The 14,598-nt window shown below is 36.7% G+C and overlaps 2 protein-coding genes and 1 non-coding gene across 4 annotated transcripts in view; 2 read left to right on the top strand and 1 right to left on the bottom strand.

Annotated features, from left to right (window-relative positions):
- The first annotated feature begins 3,790 nt into the window (after positions 1-3,790).
- On the top strand, positions 3,791-4,168 carry LOC131196482 (small Cajal body-specific RNA 2). Its single transcript, XR_009154760.1, has one exon. It is a non-coding gene; the product is annotated as a small Cajal body-specific RNA 2 (non-coding RNA).
- A 1,469-nt stretch (positions 4,169-5,637) lies between these two features.
- CFAP276 (cilia and flagella associated protein 276) lies at positions 5,638-13,206 on the bottom strand. The gene is made up of 5 exons (XM_058178489.1): positions 12,402-13,206; positions 11,022-11,138; positions 9,212-9,327; positions 8,334-8,461; positions 5,638-7,847 (listed from the first exon to the last, which is right to left on the bottom strand). Exons 1-5 carry the CDS (start codon positions 12,477-12,479, stop codon positions 7,777-7,779), a joined length of 510 nt encoding a protein of 169 aa, XP_058034472.1. The 5' UTR covers positions 12,480-13,206; the 3' UTR covers positions 5,638-7,776.
- A 198-nt stretch (positions 13,207-13,404) lies between these two features.
- Positions 13,405-14,598, top strand: part of ELAPOR1 (endosome-lysosome associated apoptosis and autophagy regulator 1) — a 69,539-nt gene continuing 68,345 nt past the window's right edge. For both annotated transcript variants that reach the window (XM_058178170.1, XM_058178171.1), the window contains exon 1: positions 13,405-13,627. In XM_058178170.1, the coding sequence (XP_058034153.1) occupies positions 13,457-13,627 (171 nt within the window). In that variant the 5' untranslated portion in view covers positions 13,405-13,456. The remainder of the gene's footprint in view (positions 13,628-14,598) is intronic.

Raw genomic sequence — 14,598 nt, 5'->3', positions numbered from 1 at the left:
TATACTTTTAAATTTTCCTCATTCCACTCCTCCTCGATAGTAACCTCCTATCACCATGTGCTTGAAGTGTAGGAGATTCTCTTCTAAAATAGGAGCATGTTTGACTTGTCTTTTTAAAGTTCATAATGTTGTAAGCATATGGCTGATTCTCAAATAGTTTCAACTATTGGCCCTAAACAATTTTAATCCATTGTTTTGTATATCAGTTCAGCCTGAGAAAGCCAAGTTTCTTTTTCAACATTGTACGTTTTGTCATAGTACTAATTACATATTTATAAATCAGCAAGAACACTAAAGCCATAATTTGGCCTTTGGTATTCCAGCAATATACGTTTGAATAAATCTGTCTTTTTTTTTTATCTTCCCTGTACTTCCTACCTGATATATATTTGAATCCTTCTCTTTTCGTTCCTGAGTGATTTCTTGCTGTTAGAAACTACAGAAATAAATTTTTTGTCAGTTTGATGTAGAAATGGGAAGAAATAATAAGGTACTGCTTTGGGTAGTGGTTTATTACTTTCAGCATTTAGAGGATTTTACTTCAAGGCATGTCTCCAATAGAAATGTTAGATTTCTTTTAACAAATTGCATAAATAGTTGACCACGTTAATGATATAACTTAGCAATCAGTAAAGCAACTTTTTAAAAAGCTTTTCTATTTGAAGATACATTTTCATGTTTGCTATGAAAGCTAATTATCTAGACTGATTGGAAGAAAATATTAGAATTAGGTTTTCTGAAAAAAATCTATTAGAGATATTGTTTTTGATTATTTGTAATTTGGGGAACCTTTCTACAGATACTTTACCAATACATAATTCTGGGAAATCATAATGCTGTCAAAGATCAATGCTAGGATTATTCCATTACTGAAGATAAAAGATATAATTTATTCTTCACTGCTTTTGACAAACTTTTAGGAGCACATGAAGGAATACTAACAAGCATTTCAATACAATGTAATGATATATATCCTATTTCCCTGATGGGATTATATGAAAATCTGTGCCATGCATAAGAAATGGCTTCGTTTTAGATCTATTATTCAAAATGCTGAAGTCTGCTTAGTTTCCAGCTATCCAGAAGATACGTCAGTGATATGTTGTCCCATGATTATATATATAGTGTAGAGTTGAACTCTTATTTAAATTTCTTTTAACCATTGGAAGTGAACGTGCTTGATCCACTAAATCTTCTCTTCATTTCCTTTCTTCACCTAAAGCTGATGACCAAGTTTTGTAATGAAGTATATAGGTTTTTTTAATCTTTATATTAAACATTTCAAAATAATATGAACAATTAATATGGCATATAAAAAGAATAAAAAGATAGTTAAGTAAACTATCTGAAATATGAAAATTATTTTTAAATATATTAATTGCCCATAAAGCTATAAAATATATCATTTTTAAAGGAAAAACTAAAATTTCTATTATTGGTTAACAAAATAAAACACTCCTTGGACAAATAGGATATAATTAGATCAACATTAGAGATCAAACTTCTCATAAAATTGAAATGCAGACTCCAGTGTAGAAAAATTTGAAGTGTAGTACAGATCTATGAAAAATGGTTTCCAGTTAGAAATTGAACTCTGCATCAAGATTTATTCTTTAAAAATGAAGTTACTTTGGACATCAAGACATATTCCTATAACTTGACAGCCATTCTTCCAAGGAAGGAATCAAACATCCGTTTCAATAAAAAATATATACTTTTTCTGCAGGTAACATATATACAACTAGTTCTGTATCTTTTGATGGAATATGCAACTTGGTAAAATTCAATAAAAATATTGCAGGTTACAAAAGGGATTAAACTTTAAACACGTTTCATTCTAATATGAATAATTTTCCAAAAAGCTTGATTGTATAAGAAAAATGATCAATCTGGTTCATTACTTTTCAAAAACATTTCAGAAAATATATACCAGTTGCAAAGCATGCAAATTTTGATCACGTGACTATGGAGATGCTGCAATAGCTATATGAAAAAGCCGTCACTTTTTTCAGTGCTGTAAAATGGTCATAAGCCACTTTTTTCAATGCTGTTGTAACTTCAAACTGCCAGCAAGCAAGTTTAATACCTGTATTCCCTCTTGTTCCTGGAGTTATTTGTATGTTATTTATCTGAAAGGATTAATCAGGTAAACTAGACCCTTGTAAGAATCTGAAAACATTTTAAGTCTTGCAACCTGGGCAAATTGTTACCTTTCCTCTGGACAAATATTTTGGCTTTCTTTGTATTAAAAAAATGAAGTGAGGAGGGAAAAACCTGGACTTACTCTTTTTCTGTATTTATCCCAAATATTAAATGCCTGTACTTATTATTGCAAGATCTCTTTTAAATTGGATAGTGAGATGGGCGGCCTATAAATTTAATAAATAGTTTAGTTATATTTGTATCAATTCATACACATATGGAAGCCATCTGGAAATGCAGTGAAGCATCTCTAGATTCTAGAACACCTAATACTGAAAACACACAATTCCAATGGAGTTTAATCAATTTAGTTTTTAGTGAGACTTGCTCTGTAATTGGTTTATTTAGCTGCAAATGAACTTTCTGCTTATAATTCTTCAATTCTTTCTTAACTTACTGTATCTTCAACTTCTTTCCGTACTTCTTGTGAATATGAGACTGCACAAAAGGAATAAAAAATGTTACTGGTATATTGTCAAGCAAAATGTGAAGCTTTAATTGCAATTCTAGCATTTTACTAAGTAGTCGAGATTACTTTCTGCTTGCTTCTGTTGAATTTTTCCACTTAATTCATTAATAAATTAAAATGACTGTTAATAGCACCATTTGAAGGGTGTGCATCCCAAAGTGCATAGCTAAATGTCTAGGAAGTCCAGTTGTCTATTGAAAAAAGCACCTTTGGGACAACCATTACCTGGATGTTTGAGAATCTCCATAGACAATTAACAGTAGTTTTATTTTTATACCTTAGACCAGCATCTCTCAGCCTCAGCAACTTTTAAGATATGTGGACTTCAACTCCCAGAATTAAGTTTCATAGTTAAAATTTGCTGAGGTTATGAAAAGCTGCTTATAGATGCTTGTCACGTGGTAACCCCAAAATTTCAAATTATAGCGATGTCACTTTCAAGGAAATTTCAACTGCGATTGTTCTCGTTAGTGTAATGCAGATGATATTTATTATGAAGTACTGTGCACACATAATTAATGCATTTTATATCAGTTTTCATTGTCGATGACTATTTGATGAACACCATAGTTAAAACGTTTAGGCACACTATAAAATGCCAATAAGAAAATCATATGTTTACTGTACATCCAGAAAGAAAACGAATAGAACATACTGTTACCCTGCTAATTGCTTACTGTGCCCACTGACGGATCTGTTCAGTTCCGGTGAGCCTTTGGAAAGTGACGTGGAAATGCAGCACACAAATAATCACGGATGCGTGGAGAAGAAGAGTAAATTCAAATGAAAAGGCAATTTAAGCGAAAAGGCAACTACTTCAAGTACTTCAACTACTCTCCCCCCCACCTCCATATATTATTTTTAAACTACTACTTACCCAGCAGCCTTAAACTCTTTTCGAAATTCCGGCCATTCGAACACCGAGTAACCAATACGGCCAATCAGGCGCCGGCTTTCTTCGCGGTTCTGACGCTCAAGCGCTCCCGCCTCCCTCGTAGGATCTCACGGAAAGCCGCAGCTCGCGCGAGCCCCGCCCAGAGATCTGTGCGATACCCAGAATGCAATGCGGAGTAGTTAAACCGCGGAGGCCCCGCCGGCCGTCTTTGTGTTGGCAGGCAGGGTGGGTGATGGTGGCGTACCTGTGAGCGGGAGCAGTGAGTGTGGGTTGGAGGCTATGCTTGAACCGCGTCTGTAGCGTGTGTGTGTGTGAGATATGTGAGGCTTCGGGAGGTGTGTGTGTGTGTGTGGCCCTGCTCTGCAACAATTACATTCCTTTTTACACGTTGATCTTATTTGATCGGGGCGAGAGGTCGCCGCTTTCTCGGCCTGAAATGAAAAGACCCGCTTCTGTGAAGCCCTTGGCGCTGTACAGAGAAGCTTAGGTTTAACGAGCGTGCGGCAGTATTGTCGGAGATGATGAATTGATCAGATAGATGAGGCTGGAGGTTGGAAAGTTCCTCTTCCTAGCCAATGTGTATCGAAGCGATTCTGATCCGGCTTCAGCCGAGGAACTTATTTGTTCTCGTGGGCCTTTTATTCTTCGGCCTAGAAGCACCGACGTCCAGTAAAGTTAGGATTCGATTTTCCTTAATCAACAGCCCTGTCCTGGCAGTTGAGTGTGTTTTCTTTAAAATTTAACAAAAGGCAATGCGCCCAAGGGGCTGGCGATGCTCTAAAGTAGAGGTGTCCAACCTTAATAACTTTAGCCTGGCGGACTTCAATTCCCAGAATTCCCCAGCCAGCTTTGCTGGGAGTTCTGGGAGTTGAAGTCTGCCAGGCTTAAAGTTGCCAAGGTTGGATACCCCTGCTCTAAAGGTCGATCTGAGTACGGTATGTGCCTTTGGAAAAAACCAATAAAATGGATTTTATCAAAGCATACGGGCGCATGGTGGATAAGGTGCTGCCTCTTAAAGCTCCAAACTAGCTTCCTCTTCAGCAACTAATGTTTGCATACAAGTTTGAGAAGTTGCTTTTTTATTTTAAAAAATGCTACTTCTAATAACCAAATTAAAATTCTAGCATTAAAGGGAATGAGAAATTCCCAGTTATCATGGTCAATACTAAGGAATCAAGGGAGTTTAAAAAGTTCCAGCAATGCCTCAGAAATATCAAAATGTGACCTCACTTGAACCTTTGTTAAGTTAATGAAATGGGTCAAACCCTATCACTAACAACCCTAGTGATATTTCTTATTTGTTGGGACAAGAAGCCAGTTGTAAATGAGATTACACCAAGATGAAGACCTTGGGTACTCTCTCTTCCATCGTCTTTAACTGACACTAGTTTAATTTCTGCTTTTTCATGTCTTGGTATGCATTCCTGGCAAATAAGAATTATGCATGTATGGAATATATTATTGGACATGATAGCAGTTAAAAGACTGAGCTTGTTTAGCCAGCAGCCTGGGTTCAAAACCTGAGTGCTGCACGACAAGTTGTCCTATCCTTACTTGCCCCAGATCCTGCTCACTTAGCAGTTTGAAAGCATGCAAGTATATAAATAGGTACTGCTTCAGTGGAAAGGTAACAAGAGTGTTCTGTGTACCTCAGCTTAGTCATGCTGGCCACATGGCCATGGAAGCATCTTCGAACAACGCTGGCTCTCAGCTAAGAAATAGAGATGAGCACCACACTCCCTACAATTGATCATGACTGGACAGAAAACTTAAGTGGAAAGCCTATACTCTGGCTTGTTAAAAAATTTCAAATTTAACGTGTGGGATCTGGCAATATACTTTTGAAATGTAGCACAATATATTATGTAGCATATTAAAATATTTAATTTTTAATGTTATTTAAGGTGCATGAGATACTCATATATTTTGTTAAAATTATGCTAGAAATAAATATTTGGGTTCAATGTTTTGGGGATGTAATCTTTCCACGATAGTAAATGCAGAGAATATACAGCAGAATTTTGGTTGCTGTGATGGAGAGAATAAGAAAATTATAGGTAAATCCAATCCCCCCCCCCCCCCGAAAGTCTGTTTTCTATGTTTAAACGCTTAAACTAGCATGAGAATAATATATGCAGAAGTCTTGGCCTTGCAAAGAGTTTGTGCTTTTTTGAGAATATAAGGAAATAACGTTCAGGGAGTAACCAGTTTGAATCCAACTTTTACATGAATGTAGTAAGTGGTCATTGTTTTTTAAAAAAATCTTATTGTAAACTATCATTTAGCATGGTGGTTCCCAACCTTTTCTATACCCCGCACCCCTAGAACACTTCCAATATATTCCCACACCCCTTGCAAAAGTAAATAGTTATATGCATATAATTATGCATATACACTACAATTTTGAAACTTCTAAACCCAAGTTTTCACACACCCTGGAATATCTGGCACCCCTTTGGGAACCCCTGATCTAGCAGGACAAGCAAGCTAATTTTAGATAGTGCTTAATTGTAGATTTTTGCAGTTGGTTGGAAAAAATGCCTAAAATATATTTAGCAATATACATTCTTTCTGTGTCTTGACTGAAATTCTCCCCAAGCAATTTAGATTGGAAATTACACATTTGTTTATCTGAAATTTAATTTTTAAAAAATTAAAAACAATATATTAGGGGTTTTTTACTCTGCTAATCATAGGAAACTTTAGGGGCAGTGCCTATCTCCATTTCTGTAACCATTAAGCAAGCACTGTGATATATTAAACCAGAAGAAATTGACTTCAGATGAATGAATTTTCAATTCAAATCAGCCAGAACTGGCTTGGGAAGTGATTATGTTCCAGATGTCCTTAAGATGTAAATATATAATGAAACCTTTAATGCTAATTACTGTAACTGAGATGATACAATGCTTAGAATGTTTATTCATGAATTGCATGATTTAATATTCATATACAAGAAAGAATATAGTTGGTTTGAAACTAAAATGTAAAACAATTATCTGGAATCTACCCAAAAAACTTTTTGTAGAAAAACAGAAAAATTTGCAGTACAGGAACCAGAAGGCAATAATGTGAAAGAAGATAGATGAAAAGATTAATTAAAATGCATATTAGAGTGGCAAAAAAAGATCAACAGAGGAGAATGAGTTGATTCTAAGGGAATGTTACTGCAGCATGGATTAGTTTAAAAAACTGCAATAGGAGGGAGTTAATACTAAATAATGAAAAAAATGGACAAAAGATAAAATCTTTAAAAGTATGGCTTTATATGTGAAGATAAAGGATCAAAAATTAAATCAATGCAGGAGACAGGAACTGAATAACCCTGAGAGGTATAGAAATTTGTCTTTTTTGGGTTTCTTATCCTTTTTCTTAGAGCAAAATTCTCACAACCCATACTTAATATAGCTAATAATCTTAACATGTTTCAAAAGTACCAGGCTTAAAACTCCAAGGGAAAATATCAGTTCAATAATGGGCTGGATTTGAGATTTGGTTGTATTGGCAAACTTCGGCTTCAGCTTGCTTTTGTTAAACTTGTCTGCACACAGCCATGGTGCTTATAAATGACATCAGATGCTTAGTCTCCTTGATCTGTTACAGTTTTTGTACTTGCAGAACTTTTTAAAAAGTTTATGTATTTTGGCATCCAGCCTTTGTTCCTGGTTGGCATTCTTTTTGATCTTGATATAATAGTTTTAATCTTCAGAAGTTGGATCACTCTGTTCTTGTGGGGACTTGTGTTCTGAAGTACTTTCTAAGTATATTAGGAATAATTTAGGAATGAAGTTATATTTGCATTTTGTGTTTGAAAAACAATTTTTTTAAAAAAATTAATGTTCATATTTTGCTTTGGAGATGTTAACTAAGATACCTTTAGCTAAGATTGTGTAAATTAATACTGTTTATGGTTCAGTAAAAGTAGTAGTTTCTTTGGAGTTGAGCTCGAAGTAGATTAGATTCTATTACTTGAGTCTTCCTAACCAAATATCTGAATTTATTAGGGCTGATATGTTTGGGACTCAGTCCATTGGCAAGAACAAGCTGCTTTTTCAAATACAGTACAGTTGAGCTTTTACTAAAATTCAGTGAAGCTGGCTGGTTTAATGGATGATCTGAAAACTAAGCATACAGTGAGCCAAGAGTTAGCATATGGGCAGCAATTAGAGACCGAAGGGAATAAAGCTGCAACATGACCCTGCAAAAATCATTAATGATAGAAGATCCCACCATTCTCTTTACGGGAATATCCACTGTTTGTGGCAGCAGTATGTGGAGATTCTGCAAAAGAAGACAAATAATTTTGTCAGCTGTCATTCACTGTTCTGAGAATTGACCCCCCCCCCATACCTACACACACACACGCACACACACACGTAAATAACTGGTATCTTGCAGTGGAACAAAGCTACAGAACTCTCAACTTTTTAATGATTCTATTTTTAAAATACTGTAAGTTATGTAGCCGGGAACGGTTTTTTTAAAGAACTATCAATTTTTATTGTATTTTAGTTTCTACTTCACTATTGGAATTTAAATATTTATAATATAAAGTTTACAACACTCTGTTATTATCCACTTTGAATGAAGAAACTTTTAACACAGAGCTGTGATTAAGGATATAATATATTGTCTTAAAAGAAAGCTGGATAAAATAATCTAAACTAATTAGAAGGGAAGGTATTTGAAAATCGATCTACTGAAAAGGTTTCTGTTCTTATTCTAGCTCCTCTTCAACAAAAAGCGGCATTTAATGGTCATGCTTACCAATGGCTCCCTCAATGTGGTGGATAGATTCTTTTACAGGATTAACCCAGTGTTTCACAGTAATACCCTTGGAGGTAGGATGCTGAACTGACGTATATGTCTTCACAGGCTCTAAACCCTTCAGTGTTCTGCCGTGCTCAAAAACAAAGGACATGCATTAGCAAGAAAGTGTTGCCGTTTGAGTAGAGATAATTGTTGAATGATAAACATTAAGGTGAATTAACGTATTTTGTAAATCTTTCAAGTAAAAGTCATAGGATAGGCCTATTTAGCTAAGGAAATAGTAGTGTGCTGTTCAAATGTCTGAGAACACTTAGAATTCTAACAGGAATTATTGACTCAGAGTTAAAAAGGGCCATTTAGGCTATGGAGTCTAATCATCTGCTTAGTAGATGATTGCCTTATACACTGTAAGCCGCCCTGAGTCTTCGGAAAAGGGCGGGATATAAATGTAAATTAAAATTAAAAAAAAAATAAAGTATGGAAAATAAATTAAACTATCCCTGGTATTCTCAAGTATATGTCTATATACATTAGTCAGGAGCCTGCAGTCTAGAGCTTGGAAACATGTTATATTTTCACACATGCATTTGTCTTTGTTCCAAATTGAAAATATTAAATACGTATTTTACATGCCTGATGCCAGTTGAAATTTACTCTGAAGAAAAGGAAATGTGGCTTATGTGGACATTTGTTTAATGTAAAAGTATAATTAATAAATATGATTGATAGGATTATGAGTATGGGCTTATTGATTACACAATGTATATCCTACTGTTGGTTTCATGACTACAAGAATTGCAGCACTATTAGAGTATGCATCCACTGGAGTCTGATGCTCATTTTTTAAATTTAGAAGAATAAAAACTTATGTTTACCCATGGTCATCCAGGAGGGTCTCTTTATGGAGGACTACTTGACACTTGTTTTTAAGCAGGTCTTCATGGTGATTGTATAGAGAACTGAGGTTAAAATCCAAACTGTCTTTAGAAATCTGCAAATGAGATTGGTAAATGGGGAGCATGTTAATTTACAAGCATAAATTAGGGATAGCGTAGTAGAAATGTTTTAAAAATGAAATAGTTTATGCAAGCTTTTCAAGAATTACCTGTGTAACAGCAAAACTGAGAAAGCAAAAATTAAGATATGTATTAGGGTTAGAACCTTGTAATAAATGTTCTCAGAATTAAGGTTGTGCAAAGTGGAACTATTTTATATTTATAAGATTAGTAGAATGTATCTATACCACAACATAGAAAAGCAAGCTGCCCTATTCAGACACGTATAATTTATATATCTATATAAGTTGCTTCATTCTACTGTGGTTTCTTTTATAGTGAAATTAATGGAAATAATAGAATTAAAAGTATATCAATAATAATGGATTTTAAAAAAAATCTATATAATAGTAATAGCTATCTACTTTGGTCATATAGATCTAGATCATACAGAAGCATACTAAAATAGTATAAATACATTTCAGAAATTAAAACACATCTCAAGAATTCACTCTTGATACATGGAGTATTCTTTTTCCCTGTATCGGCTGAATCTCATAACTGATCCCCATGTTTGTGCCAATTAGAGTAAAATGTGAGCAAACCCTACTCCCTACTAACACTGATGATGTTATCTAGTTTGATAATGAAACATCTTTAAGAAAACAACCGATCTCAGAAAGTAAAGAACTCTTCAGAAGAGTTCTTAATACAATGTAAAATTCTGTAATTTTGGAATGCTGTTTAAAATTTCATTTGTATATATAACTATATTCTCTAAAATTATATTAATGATTTGAAATCAAATGAAACTATGATAGAATACAACCAAATTATATAAAAGAACCCAGAAATATCTTACAATGCCAAAATGCCAAAATGTTTTAAGAATGAAAGTTTATTTGGAAAGTTCAGTAAACATGAACCAAGAATTTCTAGTCAAGTAACTTAATCCATATGTCACAAGTGTATTTAACATTTTTTAAAACTTAGGCCCATTGATTTTCCAAGAATTTCTTATTCCACAAATAAAATATTACTGTCCTAACTTTAATTTGTATAGGATTGAATTGTTAGGTTGTATTTCAAATTCAAACAGCTTCTATTGAACATTCTTGAACATTTAAATGTTTCTGTTTCTCTGAAGCTGCTAAACATATTTAGGCCATGTTGTTCTAATCATACATATTTAAACTGAATATACTGACAGGTAATTATATTCAAAATATAACTGCAAATCCTTAAAGTACTATTAATAATTAACCTATTCAAGGCATTGATCCCTTACTCAGCTTAGAATTTCTATTGAAACATTTCCCCCATTTTCAAATTAAGATTACTCCATATCTGTTTCTCATGTAAATCGAGTTCAAATTTTAACAGCTTCCCTGTTAATGCATCTAGAAGCTTTTAAAGTAGAAAGGTGTACATCTGCTTGATAAAAATTGACCCAAGGACTTGCCAAAATTTCCAGAGACTCACTGACTCTTTAAATATATCCCAAGGAGATAGTAAATTTTCATTCCAAACAAACATTTTATCAAAATGAAGTGTCTTTTGAAGTTCTCAAAGTCTATTTAATATACATTTCTAAGGCATTTTAAAGAAGGGATAGTAAGGGGCTAAAGAATAAAGAAAAGAGAAGGCACTTTGAAAAACATCAAAGATGACAACATCATTTCTTTTTTACCTCAGGTTCTGAGTACCAGACTTCTCTTCTAATGCTTGCCAAAGTTGCTGTTCCATGTAGCCGATTCCAGGTGTCTTGTTGCTGAGAAAGATGGGCGGACATGCCATAGGAGGTTTTCTGGATCAATAAGAATGATACTAAACTTATTCTGACTCCATAAAAAGATAAAACTGCTTAATATTTATATTAACTTCCAATATTGTCCATTGAAGTTGGGATCCAAGGACCCCAGGACATTAGAATTATCAATACATGCCAGTTGCCAAGTGTCTAAATTTTCATTACATGGTCATGGGGACACAGCAACAGTCATAAATCAGTTTTTTCAATGCTGTTGTAACTTTGGTCATGGTTGTAAGTTGAGAGAACCTATACACAGATTTTTCTAATTAGAGAAAAAGTCAACAGCAACGAATTTCAGCAGATGAATAATATCAAACCATTCTTACTTTAAAAGGAAATCTAAAATGTTATATAGAATTGCCCTTTTGTTTTTAAACTTGCAGGTTACAAAGGATTCTCAACATATTTTAGGCAGTCTTCCTCAACCTGTTACCCTCCAGAGAAGTTGGAATAAAATGCATAAACATCTTGCCTACCTATTAGCATAAAAGTCTGAGTCTTGCAGTCTAACACCTGAAGGGCATCACATTGGGGAAAACTGACTTACCTACTTGGTAACAAATCCCAAAATTGATTGCTTGACTTGGAGAAAACTGCTTGGCTTAACTCAGATTTGACCAATTAAATTTTTGGTATACAATCTGACAGAGGTTCTATTGTTACATTTTACAGTAGTTCAGTGTTTTCTCATCTTTCCATTTTTTCCTAATCCCCTTGTTTAAGGAAGTTCTCATTACCTCAGTGAAATATAAACATACCTATAATAACTGCATTGTGCTCTTTTCATGTTTTGTATTTTTATAAAGAGCATTATAGCAAGAGAAGTCAGATAATTTTGACAGTTTGGATCTCTTTTATCCTTTGCCTCCAAGTCTCTTGTTCATTGTGATTTATTAGTCTGGGTGGAAGGCCTATTTCTGTATAATTAATATGAGTCATTAAGGTACAGTAATTGTCTGAAAAGCAAGAAAAATATACATTTCCCAGATGTGCATTTTGCGCATACTAGATATATTTAGGGCTATTTTTAAAGCCAGACCTCCACATTTTATCCTGTATTAATAAACATTATAAAATGTGTATCTCAAGTTCAAAAGTAGTTTCCAGCATCATCTGTAAAACATTATTAAAAAGCTAGAGGGAGGCTGCCCTATCATTCACAGCATCTGGCTTCTAAATTTCATTAGGATAAACTAAATGCATCACAATGCAAATGCATTATATATTTTAAAGAAAAAATAAAGGGATCTCTCTTACCTGTGCATTCCTATTACCACTGTATGTATTTTCATTTTCGTATTGAGGGTATGGAAAAGAGTTCCTAGCGGGTGACATACTCCAGCCTTTCTCAGCTGTCAGCTGGGTTGCCAGCTGTCAATTGCGGATGCGGATTTCTCTCCCCTCGTGTCAGTTTTGTTTAGGATATGATGGCGGTTGCTAGGCGACGGGGTCTGTTAGAGTCTTCCGGTCACTACGTATCAAAGCGCCCTCTAATGGCTGGAAAGAAAAGCGAAGCTCTTGGGAGGCGAAAAGAAACCACAAAAACTGAGCCGGGCTGCAAAGGACAGAAGCTAGCACGTGCTTTATCCTCCAAATGAAATAAAGAAAAATCCGCTTTATGAGGATGCTTATAAAATAGAACCCCTCTTTCCTTCATGTTTACGGCCCATGGTTTAAGCGCATTGAATAGCTCTGAAAGACCATTTAACAATTCTCTCCTCTCCTAAACCCCAGCGGGATTACTCCGAAGAGTTAGTCCCAAGTGAACCGAAACATTAAGGCAGCGCCAGTCAAACACCAATATGAGAAGCGAGGCACCCCGTTTAATAGTCTCAGAACCCGAGAATAACTTGGGTTAAAAGGAGCGCGCTCCCAGGAAACCGGCAGGCGAGGGGCGAAGAGAGTCGGGTTGCTGGCCGCTCCTGAGTCGAGAACGGCTGCCCCAAAGCGCCACCCGTTACCCGGCTCAGGATTGGATCGTTTAGTACAGCGCGCGTGGCTTGAGCGACTCCGGCGAGGCCTTGCCGGGGGCCGCTGAAAGAGCGCTTCGAAAGCAAACGGCTTTTCCTTCGCCGCGCGCCACAGCAACTCGCGCGCCTCTCGAGCCTCAGGTGCTCCTCGGCCTTGGGAGGGCCGCGCGGCGGAGACAGCTGCGGTTGCTAGGCAGCGAGGTGTGGGCGGTCCGAGGGGGCGGGGCGGGCTCCTGCATCCCTTTCTGCCCCAGAGCGCGGCTACCGTCGCACCTGAGTCGGTGACTGCCTGCCCGAGGCGCAGCGCGACTACCGGCTCCTCGCTGTTTCTGCTGCGCCACGATGGCTGGGGCTGGCAGGCTCCATCCCGCTGAGGGGATAACCAGCTGCTGCTGCTGCTGCCACCCTGTTGGGATCGGCTGGAGGCGCCTGCCGCTCCTTCTGCTCTGCCTGTTGTTGCTGCTTTGGGCGGGCGCCGCTACCCAGGGGGAGAATCTCCACGCCTGCAAAGAGGTACCCGCGGAGGGACAGGATGACATCTTACTCTTTCTGCGTGGGGAGGGGGGGGGAAAGCGCGTGGGGGGGGCGCATCTGCGATCAGGTCGCGAGAGTGGAATCGCGACCTTAAAATCATTGGCGAAATATCCTTGTGTACGTCCTGCTCCACCACCACCCCCTTCCAAAAAAGCACTCTCCCATCAAAGTGGAGGGAAAGCCTCTCTAGCTGTGCCCCATTTCTTTCACTTAGGTCTAAATGAGCAAAAGCAAAAGCTTTGGCAGATTTTGATTGAGATGGGCATTGGCAAAAATTATAAACATCTGGCTCCCCTCCCCAAGTATTTTGGACAACTAAGAAATAACACCATTTAGGATCAATTTCTATTTAATGGGCTAACTGTGTGTGTGTGTGTGTGTTAAGTGTGGAAGTAAACTAACTTCATACCATTGCCTCCCTTAAAGGAGGAGACTTCAGAATGAACAAAATTTTGGACAGCAATGAATCAGCAGTGGGGCTGAGTTTCCTTAAATCATTGCCCTCTGAATTTTGTACATGCTGCCTATGAGACCTCTTTGTTATCCCCATAGAAATGGACAGGTGTTGATGCTCTCTAAAGACCCACCCATTCTACCTCAAATATAGCGGTTTATAGCATATTTATGGTGACATGGGCTTTTGCTTAAAGATGTGTTAGTCTTTAAGATGCAGCTGTGTTCCCTATCATTGAACAGTCTCGTTGGCCTAAGCAAATGTTCTAAAAGCAACAGCGATACCTGCCTTGGCTTAAAGCAAAGGAAATTGCTAGAATACAACTTGCAAAGCAGAAGAGAGAGTCTGTCTTTCAACTGCTGCTTAACTTTCTAGCGCATGAATATTTGTTTGGCTGGATCCCACACCCACTAGGTGCTGTCTGCAAATTACCTTGGGAAATTGACCAACTGTTTGCCTATTTTTTCCTTTCAGGTTACGTGGCAGGTTGTCATTG

This window comes from Ahaetulla prasina, chromosome 3 (assembly GCF_028640845.1).
Source record: "Ahaetulla prasina isolate Xishuangbanna chromosome 3, ASM2864084v1, whole genome shotgun sequence".
In the NCBI taxonomy this organism is placed as follows: Eukaryota; Metazoa; Chordata; class Lepidosauria; order Squamata; family Colubridae; genus Ahaetulla; species Ahaetulla prasina.
This window is presented reverse-complemented; position numbering and strand designations above follow the sequence as displayed.